This window comes from Thermobia domestica, chromosome 8 (genome assembly GCF_964235325.1).
Source record: "Thermobia domestica chromosome 8, izTheDome1.hap1.1, whole genome shotgun sequence".
Classification (NCBI taxonomy): Eukaryota; Metazoa; Arthropoda; class Insecta; order Zygentoma; family Lepismatidae; genus Thermobia; species Thermobia domestica.
In genome coordinates this window covers 24,443,884-24,456,589 of record NC_137461.1, presented here as the reverse complement: position 1 = coordinate 24,456,589, position 12,706 = coordinate 24,443,884, and the positions used below count along the sequence as shown (strand labels likewise).

The following is a 12,706-nucleotide window of genomic DNA, read 5'->3' as shown; positions in this document are numbered from 1 at the left end:
TGCAATCGATTCAGTGTCTCAAGAATAGGTTTCAACTCTTCCGGACCGGAAAAAGGTACAAATCAATCATTTCCAGTTTGAATATTGATCCAAATACAACAGAAAGTGTAATAGATATCGAGAAGCAGTATCGATTAACCGTCTCAAGAAAATATATCATCTCTACCCATAACAGTCTATGGAAATCGGAATTGGTTGAAATTAACCATTTCCGGTTTCAACGTTTATCACCATAGACCAAAAATCGTAAAAAAGATATCGAGAAGCGATTTTTCTGCAATCGATTCAGCGTCCCAAGAGAATAGAATCCATCTCCTCCGTTAACCCTCTACCGAAAGTGCTAGAAGTAATCTTTTTCCGGTGTCAACGTTGTTTGCATAGAACAGAAACGGTCGTTGATGTTGAGAAGTTTTTCAATCCATTAAGCGTCTCAAAAGAACATGTACCCACAACACTGTTAATAAACCGGAAGTAGCTGAAATTTACTAGTAGCAAAGTTTTCAATACTGATTTCTATACAGCAAAAGTGCTAAGAGATATCAAGAAGCTATTTTTTGCCATCAATTCGGCGTCCTAAAAATAAGTTATATTTCCTTTGTTAACCCAATATTTAAACCGGAAGTAATACAAATAAACCATTTCCGGTTTCAGTGCTTATAGTCAAGAACAAGAACAGCAATAAATAGTGACAAATGGTTTTTAAGACTCAGCGTCTCGACAGAACACACCGTCACCACCTGCAACATTCCACCAATACCGGAAATGGTTGAAATTTCATCACTGCCAAAACTAATTTGAGAAACGCTACCCTTGTAAGTCATCATTCTGATTGCATTTCTTCATACCAGGATTCCTTGAATTCCTCTTCAGCAGGTATGTGTGCTCTTTCTCCGTTCGGATGCCTCATCTTCACAATACACATCTCAGGGTTAAATAACTCTACAAATCACAAAGACCATGATGTTTAAAATACGCCATGATGCCCATTTCACAAGCCCTCTTATTCTAATAAATACCTGAGAAACATGTAACCGGAAAACAATGTCATCACTAATTTCTGATTTTTATAGTCATTCCATCTGTGTATATATTCCAGAAAAAAGCCAGAATGGGATGCCCCTCGGTTGACGCCTGCGACGGAGTTGTTAGCAGCTCGGAGGGAGATGGCAGAGGTCGACCATACTCTCGAACTCAAGAGAAAAGAATATTCGGTGAAGAAGAAGGAGCTGGACAAAATGTGGGAGGAACTTCGGTGCAAACAACAGGATTTAAAGGATTCCTTTATTAAATATGATAAATTCATAAAGGTACTACTTCGATAGTTATCTTGAAATATGTATATAAATGAATTATGTGTATGCGTGTGTATTCCAGCACAATTCTGAATGCCTCGAGCAACACCTCTGGACGCCTTGATACACATATTAATTAGGATCTGGAAAGAGTACTATCGGGGTAAGACCCCTAGCACACCTAAGGGGGAGTGGGATCAGAGGCGTCATTTCAGACTTCGCTTGAGGGGGGCAAGAGCACCACCGACATAAGACTTTTACAGTTTGTACTAGTATATTAGTAGACAATCGATTAAAGTATGTGTATTCCTCAAACTCTTAAGTTGAGTTTATTTTGAGTTTAACGTCACTTTCAGCAGCGAGGCTATATGAGACGTAGACCCACCGACCAACGTGGAATCCGAACCACACGAGCTCCCACTGGAAACCGAACCCGGGCCTCCCACGCCAAAGGCGCGCACGCCAACCGCCCAGCCACGAAGGAGCTCTCCTCAAACTCTTGGAGGGGGCAATTGCCCCCTCCTGCCCCCTTCCTAAATTACGTCCCTGAGTGGGATATATAAATGATCGAAAACAGCCGATATTAGTGTCGAATCCGTATAGTTTTCGGGATCGCTGAGATGAACAGTGACACTTTCAATGCAGTTTAAATCTAAATTCAAGCCTCCATTAGTATCTTGAGGAAATGGGAAATGCTGACGTAAAAATAATTGAAAGTGACTAATATTAGTGTCGAATCCATAGTTTTCGGGGTCTCTGAATTGCTTGATGGCAATTTTGGTTCCCTTTAAGTCCAAGGTCAGATACCATAGCCAGTGAAATACCAACATACTGTATGTCGAGTTGAAAATGCTAGAATTGATGGCGCAGAAAACTATGAAAATAATCATATTGTGCTTCACAAGTCTCTTTGGTAAACGGATGCAACACTCCAAGCCATTGTATAACGAAAGACTGTCCGTCAAATATCTTGTAGTGCCTGAAAAAAATTTCTAGGCAAACATTTGCAGGCAGTATTTCAAGGCATTTTCATATTCATAAAGGTTGATCAGCAATATCCATCTTTGCCACCGTTGCTCGTAATTACATGCTTGTGTACTATCTTATATAGAACATTAAATATTGTACTGACACTATTATCTGCTTCTCCAGACCGTACAGTTTCAATTATTGCGGCATATTTTCTGGTTTCTACTTTATCACTGAGGATTCTTAGCTCCGTTTGTATGTCTGTGGTCTCTAAAATAAAGAGTGACAATACTTTCTTTAGATATGTAATGCGTTATTATTGTTAGGATAGTTAACCTGATTTGGTCCATAGACAGGGTCGGACCAAGGGCCGGGGAACCCGGGCAACTGCTCGGGGCGCCACAGTCAGGGGACGCCAATCCAAGCCTCAAAAAGTAAATTCTGTAACGTGTTTCTACTGACTTTTTTGGTTTATATTCTTGTAAAATAACGTCAATTATATCATCCTTTTCCATTCCACAATGAAAGAAGAGAATTTCATAATAGTAGGGGGGCTGTATCGACAAATGGAAACAGGCAGTTGACAAATTGACTGAGTTCATAGCAAAATTTAATTCAGTGATGGCAGAACACTTGCACAGGATCAATTGAAGAGAAACTTACGTTACTTATCTAGGAAAAGGAATCCAGAATGAAATCATCGAGTTGCTGGGGTCAAATATAAAAGAGCAAAATTTGAAAGAAGTACAGGAATGGTCGTACTATCTTAGATTGCACTTCTGATGTAAGCTACAAAGAGCAGTTGTCATTGGTAATTCGTTATGTGAGTTGTGAATCAGTAAAAGAACCCTGTATACATGAACACATTTTGGGATTCATCCGTATTGACTGTTCGATAGGGAAAGCATTAACAGACACACTTCTCACACAACTTGAAGAAATATAGATATCACCATGAAATATGCGTGGACAAGGATACGGCAACGCGACCAACATGAAGGGAAAACACACTGGAGTTTAAAAAAGGATATTGTGCATGAACTCTTGTGCATTCTCTGTACCGTGTAGCTCACATTCTCTTAATATTGTCGTAAATGACGCTGCCTTACTATCTTGTACTGATGCTGTTGGCTTCTTTAGCACTATACAGGAAATTTATAACTTACTCTCTGCTTCGACACATACCGGTAGGTGGTCTGTGCTGAAAGAACATGTCAGTTCTCTAACGGTGAAATCTTTAAATGAAACTCAGTGTGAAAGTCATATTGATGCAGTGACTGCTATTCGGTATCAGGTGGTTTATACACGATGCATTATATGCACTATATGCACTATCTATTAATCCCAGAAGTGATGTGTTTGGAAAAAGCAAAGCTAATAGTCTAGCTCACAATGATTAAGAGTTTCAAGTTCATTTGCTGCCTCGTACTTTGGCATACAGTTCTATTCAGAATCAATCTTATAAGCAAAATGCTTCAGAAAGAAGAAATTTGACATTTCAAAAGCAGTTGAAATGATCGCAAAAGAGAAAAGTCATTTTGAAGAAATGTAAACTGATAGAGAGTTTGAAGAGCTACTAGTGGATGCAAGAAAAATTGCAGAGACTCTCGAAATCATCGACCTCCTATTTTCAAGTGAGTTAGAATTACAACCACGGAAAACCAAACGTCAGTTTGAATGTGAGGCGCCTCATGAGCGCATTGCGGATCCCAAAATTTCTTTCAAAAGCAGCTTTTATCATGTTTTGGATGAAGCCATAAGCTCACTAGAGGAATGGTCTTCTCTACTAAACCATCATCATAACCTATTTGGGTTTTTACAGGATTAAAAATGAAGACAAGGATTTCCTGATGAAGAAGTGTGCTGATCTTTAGGTGGATTTAACATATGAAGACCATTGTGATATTGAAGATTTCTAACTTCAACAGGAACTATTGGTTTTATTCTCCCTACTACTAGATGAAAATGCTAAAAGCCCCCTTAAGGTATTTAAATACTTGACGAGTAACCAGCTGACTGAAAATTTCCCTAATGTATCAATTGCACTCAGAATTGCCCTCACTCTTCCTGTCAGCATGGTTTCAGGCAAAAGGAGCTTCTCAAATTAAAATTAATTAAAAATTATTTGAGATCTTAGGAGGCCTCATGGGACTCGGCATGATGTCAGTTGAGTTCGACATTCTTCAAGACATTGACATAGATGTCATTGTCAGAGATTTAGTAGACGCGAAAGCTCGGAAGGTTATATTATAATTGTAGTGAGGTACTGAAAACAAATGTATTTAAAAGTGTTTAATTTGTTGCTAATTTTCAGTAATAGTGGAATTTAAGATTTATTTAGTTTTTCGTTCTTCAAGTTTTGTTACGCTACTAATTATCACACCTTAGGCCAAACGTTGCAAAATTAGGAAAACAGTTTGTGTAAATTATTCTAGATTTTAAGGTACCGCTCCTATGGAGGAAAAATATATGGACACTTTCTTATAAAGTTTCCTAAATTGATTTTGATATGGTTTAGTTATTTATCAAACTTAAGAAAGTTAGAGGATTTATAATACTTGATAAAATCTGTTATTAAACTTTAGTCTTGTAAGAGTGTTCAGCTTTTGTACAAATTTCATGAGACACGTTTTATGAATGCTATGGATTTTAACTACTAGGACCTACACAAAAAGGATTGTTTATATTGCTGTGCGTAAAACACGTTCAACATGTGTGAAATGTATCTATTGATATTTCACGTTATTAGAATGGATCGTTACATAGTCGGATATATATGGTAAAATGATTCTTGATGTTATTGATACAACAAAACAATTTACAATCTAGCAGTAATCATGTCACCATTAGTAGTATTCAATAAATACTGTTCGATATTTGTTCTTGTTTATTAATATCAGTACATAAATAATAATAATAATAATAATAATAATAATAATAATAATAATAATAACAATAACATTAATAATAATAATAATAATAATAATAATAATAATAATAATAATAATAATAATAATAATAATAATGTAATTGACACCATATGTATATTTTTAAGTATTAAGTATACCTATATCAAGTATTTGAGTATTAATTTTTTCTTTTGAAAAATGGGTTTAAAATATTAAAATCACTGTAATAAAATGTTAAATACAGGCTAGGACTAGGGAGTGTCAAAAAGTAACTTTGCCCAGGTGAAAATTTTGCCTTGGTCAGCCCCTGTCCATAGACTCTGTTGAGAATTTGAATTTTGATTTCAAGCACAGATTAACATGTCCCTGCTTCTTTATTGAACTAAGACACGTCCAAACATTTTGACATAAACGGAAACTGATGACAAATTGTGTTGTGAATAAGTTCGAGAATTTTCGTAAGCTGTCTGAATTGTGAAACTGATCATCACCCATGACAATAAATAAACACAAAACATGACCCCTACATTTCTCTAAATCACGGGCCCCGATTCTAGGAAGTCCTGTTAGATGATATTTGACAAACCTACGTAACTCCCCTAAAATTATACAGAAATCGACGCTACTGCTCAAAATTTTAAATAATTTCCATTGGATATGCATTTGAGTCCCAAAATGCATAGAAACTACTTGGAGAAAGAATGAACTTATGTAAGCAGCTTATCATTTACATATAGTTTGTCACCAATATGAATAAAATGGAACTATACTCCCTTCACCCTACATTATGTGACCCGCTTCACTCCATACTGCGTACGTGAATTTTATTTTTTGTTAAGAAAATGATACAGTTGTAAACTAACTGCAAACTAGATGTATGATATATAAACTGACACTCTGTCTTGATATATTGTAAAATCTCAAAAAGAAAACTGCACAAGAAACGCAGTACAGAGATTGATTTATTTAAATTGAGACGAATTTGAATGTGCCACTTGCCTAAAAAATTCCGTTGTTTTAACCACCGTTTGTGTTCAATCTGCAGGCTACCTGTACTGCCCCTTGCCCAACATCGGAATTTCCATCGAAGGAAAATGTATTATAACTGAACAATGGGTACTGTAGCCCACTCTTCTTCACAGGCCGAAGACAGTGCCTGTCTTCGGCGATGGGACAGGCGCCGCTTGAGGAGTCAGAAAGCACAATAGTTCATTGGGCTGACATTTAGACTCTTGACAGGGATGTCAGAGAGGGAAATTGCCGAATTTTCTGTTCCATACGGCGATAGTATTAAAGCGTTGTTTTGGCCGTGTGATTGAATGCATTCTCTTGGCACAGTTCAACCTGGTTTAGGTTTTGTCCATACAGTGCTGCGATTTCGTGGTGGAATATTTCAGTCACACCATGAGTTCGTAGTATGTAGCATCGATTTTGATGTTTTGCTCCACCTTTCGGAGACCCAGTTTGCCCCTGTAGCCACAACCATGAACTCTTTTGGGAAAGTCTCTCCGTACTGGCGGAAGAACGTGCTTCGGTCCCTGGCATCAACAGGTGTGTATGTAATGGCGCGAACTTTACCACAGTCTGTGAGGTAAATCTACACCTCATCAAAGGTAAGAACAAACTTCCACTGATCACCCGCGAGATGCCATTCATATATACAGAGTCTTGCAGTTCATTTTTCTCTCAGCCACATGATTACTCTTGCGAAAGATCGTGAGGCGTAAATCCAAGTGAATGGCGTGGTAGATTGTTTCCGGCGATGTGTGGCCATCGCACGCTGTGTGAGAGGATTTTGAAAGGTTACCGTACCATACGCCGAACCACACGTAATAGCGGCGAGTTTCTCTTCACGGGAGGCCGGTTTCTAGATGCTCGAGTCAATGTGGTGGACCCAGAACTCTATACCGGATATTTCCGTATAATACAATTCACACTGGCACGACCTACACGAAAATTACGCACTTGACACTCCACGTTGCGCGTCGGAAAGGGCCACAATGAGCCTCTCACAGAATCTGTTCAGTTTTGGCGGCATCACACGCATTCCATCACATTGCCCTACTGCGTGAGTAACAAGATACTGTTGCTTGCCTCGTGGCAATCCCACGGCGCATGCGTGGTACAGTTGCATATTGGCTTCGGCTCAATATAAATGAATCAACCTCTGTATATACCTTAGCTTGACAAACTTGAAATTTAGAGAAACGACAAAAATGAAGTGGGATTTACCATAGCTATCTCTAGGAAGGCCCCGCCATAGAAACTTGGCAACGCAGCGCGAACGTCCTATCGGCTGGAACATTTGCCTTTCGGTAAATTGTGAAAATCGCACGCTGTCAGTAAAAGGCGTTGGTATTTAGATGCTGTAAAGTGTTACATTTATGGGAATTAGAGAACAGAATGCCAGATAAATGTATTATGCCTGGGTATCAAGGTAATTACACTAAAACAATTAAGGAGGAAGAATATGTAAAGAGTTTCCGATTTCCAAAGCGTTCTATTCTCAAGCGAAATAGAGGATGATCATTACGAATTTGTAAACAGTAAAGATTATCTATTAATAGTTTGTTTCTTGAGAATCTAAACAAAGACTATTTGAGCAGTGTTACATTAAATGATTCTGCATTTCTGTACGCATGTGGCTGTACATACGTGTTTCAAGAGAGCACACAAACTTAACTGTGATGCGTGTAATGATATTTTAATACATAAAGAGGAATCAAAAGATAAATATTTCACTAAGATAAATCGAAGCAAATTGTCGGTACCGTCAGATTTTATTGTAAGAGTATGCATACATGTATTTGCAATTATGCAAGTGTTAATATCTAATGAATATGAAAACAAGTTAATTTCAAACAATAATCAGAAATTAGTCTTGCATCGCTTAAGTGTATTAGGGATAAACAGAGACAATAGCATACTTGATTGTATAATATTATTGTAAATCCATGCCACCACGACAGTGAAAAATTGGTAGCAAACATTGTTTGTGTAATATTCTTTTAAATGAATATTGAAAATTAATGAAGCAATCTGTTGTAAAAGAAAGGAATAGAAGGAAGTTAAACATCTTTTCAGCATGAGAACGGCTTTCAATAGACCTAAAATTCTGACAATTCTACCAAATTTGTAAATTTACTGTATATGCATTATCTACAATACTTAAGAACATGGGCGCCCGAAGAAAATTTTCTAGGGGGACATCTCCCTGGTTGCTATATTACGCTCGCTTGGTATTTTTTTTTTTATTTATATTAAGAAAACCTTAAGAAATTTAAAATGAAATGTTTGAGTTTTATGTCCCACGCTAATGCCGGTTAGGTTAAAGGAAACGGTGATGATGGGAAATGAATGAGATGGTGGAATGAAGAAAATAGGAGGAAACGGGAGAACCCCGAGGAAACCCACGCACACGGTGTTTGTCCACCACAAAGTTCACTTGGTGCGAGCTGGAATCGAACCTGGGACTCCAAACACCAGAGATGAACGATTTACCACTGAACCACCGAGGCCCCGTAAGAAATTTTAGTTGTTGTTATAATACACATTTTCGTGAACCAGGGGGCACCGGGCTCCCTGCCCCCACCTTCGTGCGCCTATGTTTTATGAATACTTATGTAAACGTAAATAAAACTAGAATAGGAATTTATGCATTTATGCATTCATCGTCACTCATACAGATAGTCTCAGTGCTGAAAAGGACGCTAAACTTCAATTTAATTGTCAATTTAGTTATATAAGGCTATCCTACTGTTCGTTTAGGGGGGCGGTGATAGAGCGTTTACCTCCGTTGCTTGGGGTCTTTGGTTCGATCCCAGCTCGCGCCGTGTGGTCTTTGTGGTGGACAAACACCGTACTCGTGAGTTTTCCCTGGGTTCTCCCGTTTCCTCCCACTTTCTTTATTCCGTCATTTCATTCATTTATAATAATCACCGTCTCCTTTAGCCTAACCGGCATAACTTTGGGACGTAAAACTTAAAGATTTCATTTCATCTTCCTACTGCTCGTTTACTCTTTCTTGCTTTGACTTTCATCTTTCAATGTGTTTTGTAATCTTATTTTATGAATGGATTTTATATTATTTTAGTCAATTTGTTGTCATGATCCTTGTACTTTAAACATATCTTACTAATTATATTGTATTAGTCAATCACTCTTTGATTACTTATTACTAACTTAAGTAGGCTTCGCTATATTAGTCTCTTGCTTATTACATTCAACAAGAGTATTCCATTTGTTTATTGGACAAAACAATCACAAATAGTTGACAAAAGGAAGTTGAAAAAAAGAAAACAAAACAACCTGCAGAAAAAGACTTTTCCTCGTGTTGCTCGCGATGGACGTCGAGTGGTGTGGGGAACAGCGTTGCCACACTGAAGGCCGGGGCCTTCCTAAAGACGGCTATGGATTTACTCATCTTTAAACAAAGAAAGGTGGAGACTTTCCTGTTAGTTCAATGTCCATGTTACTTTTTCATTTAGCACCTCTAGAGTGTATGTTTCAACACCGTTGCTCGTTTCTTTACAACATTGCTTTACATCAAGGTAACTTTAACACGACCAGATGCACCCCTAGTGACCTTATAGGGAAAAGGTTCCGAAAAAAATATCGCCAGAAGATGCCGCTATTGCGTAGCATGGGTGTTGCTAAATCATTGAATTTTCTTCTAATGTAATGGATCTGTAAAGGACTCGCGGGGAAATTGTCGGTCGTGCATTTTAAGTGTTCCTGACGCCACAAAAGACGATTCTCTGTATCAAGACAGTGAAAAAGGAATAAGTAAAAATTGATGGTGATGACTGACTAAACAATTAAATTGCAGAAAATTTATTCCTTGTTCTTTGTGTGCTTCAAGAATATATATATATATATATATATATATATATATATATATATATATATATATATATATATATATATATATATATATATATATATATATATATATATATTTTAATCTTCGTTTTTGATTTCCGGGGTCGACTTATAATCGAATAAATACGGTGGCTGTGTAGTTTTGTATTTATTTATTATTTTCATTTTGTTTATTTTCAGGAGAATGAAGTGAAAAAATCGAGAGCGGAACGCAAAACTGACGAAGAACGCCAAACTCAGCGGGAGAAAGAGCAAGAAATCCAGATCCTGGCGGAACGCGTTTCCCAACTGACTCAAGTCAAAGAAAATCTACTCAACAAAGTTCAAGAGTATAAAATTTATGAGGTACAAAGTACACAGGATACATAAGTTTAGAAGACAATAAATTAATAGTTCTTTGTGAATAGAATTTTGTTCGCCTTACGTGACTATACTGCTGAAAGCTGACAGCTTTTACGGCAGTCGTTAGTTTTTTTAAAATTTTTTATTGAGGCGTATCGCAATACAACTGAAATAATGATGTAAAATATATTCTTCATAAATCATACGCACTTTCAGTTGCAGATAATTGAGCTATTGTTCGATAAATTATTACAGTATTTTATTATTATCATGGACTTTTCTTCGTTCTTTCTTTCTTTCCTGGTGTGAACAGATTTGTGTCTTTTGGAGTGTAAGGGTAGAAAGATACCGAAGATACCTCGCGATCGAGGTCGAGGTTTAAATCGCGGTCGCTACCTTGATACTGCCACAAACACATGGATTTAAATCGGTAAGCGCATGCCGAAAATGTAGGGTACATCGCGACCTAGATCTCGACCGCGATCTGCCCATACGTATCTTCATCATATGAACTCAATGAAGCCAAAACAAACAACAGAGCATCGTCCAAGCCGGCACATCTGATTGGCTACTCTCGTTCCCGCCATGATTGTTTGGCTCGAAACATTGTGATCTTAGTGGCGCGGAGTGGGCAGAGTAGGTGTGGCGAAACTGTGACGTATGGCTTCACGATTTTGTTGTATGGGCAGATCCTCTATTTTATAACATCTTTGATTATGTGTGTCTATGCTCGAGAGGTTTTGCTGCAGTATTAAATTTGATTATGAAAGACATGTTAATAGAACTAGTGAGAATGTTCCAGCAATATGGAGTAAGAAACACAAACGATATCATAATAGGCACGTTTTAAATAGAGAATGAAAGAAAATATCAGCTGAAATGGCAATGTCAGATAAGTTATTCATATTGTAGCTTTTAATTATATAAGGCAGTGACGGTTACAGTGAGGGGGTTTTCGGGCTGAAGTCCGTAAATTGTGTAATTTCTAAAGAATAATTAAAAAAAAAAAACTACTGTTAATCATATCTATGCTTAAAAACTCCACGCACTCTCCTCCAATTCCGAGATTAATAATAATAAAAAAGGGTTTCTTCTAAATTCGTTACTGATATAATGTAAAGAAACACCTGTAAAGACAGGCACGTATCCATAGGATGGCAACGTCGAATAGTGGAATTGCAGTGACGAAACTTGATTTGGTGAAGTTAAAATCACTCCACATCGAAACCTGAAGATATCCCTGTTTTTGTTTTTATTTTACTGGGAAATGATTTCTTGTCTGAGTGCTGAAGAGCATTTCTTCACATAAAATTGGCAAAAAGTAAAAGCCTTTGATTTATTGATAGAGATGGACAAGAGATAAGACTCAAATATTTTTGCGAAACAAGAGGTGAGACTTTAGCATTTCTTGTGTCTCATCTCGCGTCCGTCCATCCCTATTTATAAACTGTTTGGTCCCTTTCAATTTCAAAATGTACTTTCGCAGTGATTTTTATGCACTGACGCAAATAATTTCACACGCGTCACAGTAATGTTTTCTCCTCAAACTGAGAACTTACAGGGAGTATGCGGCCTCTTCGCTATGTGCGCCCTTCATCCATCTAGATCTAGACAGAGATAGGGACCACGATTTAAACCTCGGCCTCGATTGCGAGGTATCTTCAGTATATCTTTACCTTAAATCTAGCAACCTCACTTCTACGTGAGTTGAAAATCTTGCTCTCATGCCAACCTATTCGTTTAAGTCAGACCCGTATTTATATATTGTGCGCTCCTGTGCTCTAAATAATTTTCCGCCGCCCCCCCCCCCTGCACGAACTTATGTTTCGAACAAGGAAACAAGCTGTGATTTTGCAAACATACCAGCTGTTGTTGAGTAGCAGTTTAGGTATGACAAGTTAAAAACAACCTAATTTTAAAGACCTAATTCTCTCAATGATAACTATGATGTGGTGTTCTGCCCGAAGGTAGATGTTTGACCCGAAGGTCTCTGGGCAAGGTGAACTTATGATAGTTTGACACTGCCTTCCATGGATGATGATATACTAAGGACAGTGCCTACAGCTTAACTTGGGATCCGAACCACTTGTGTCCCCACCGGTAATCGAACCCGGGATTCCTTGATAACAAGGCAACGAGCTTAACCACTCATCCATTGGGGATACATTCTTTCAATACTGGCATGTAATTTATTCATGAAGATTTTAATTTATTGCCCGGAGAAAATGCATCCTATTAATTCTTAAGCTGTCTATCTGCAGCGCTTTTCAACTGGAGAACCATAATGGATAGAAACATAAATTTTTACTATGT

The 12,706-nt window shown here is 37.6% G+C and overlaps 1 protein-coding gene across 1 annotated transcript in view; it reads left to right on the top strand.

Annotated features, from left to right (window-relative positions):
* The window catches only part of LOC145692796 (coiled-coil domain-containing protein 42 homolog), a 59,159-nt gene that overhangs the window by 20,033 nt on the left and 26,420 nt on the right, over nt 1-12,706 (top strand). Inside the window, exons 3-4 of the mRNA XM_081768276.1 lie at nt 1,097-1,307; nt 10,232-10,396. Coding sequence (XP_081624402.1) covers nt 1,097-1,307; nt 10,232-10,396 — 376 coding nt within the window. The remainder of the gene's footprint in view (nt 1-1,096; nt 1,308-10,231; nt 10,397-12,706) is intronic.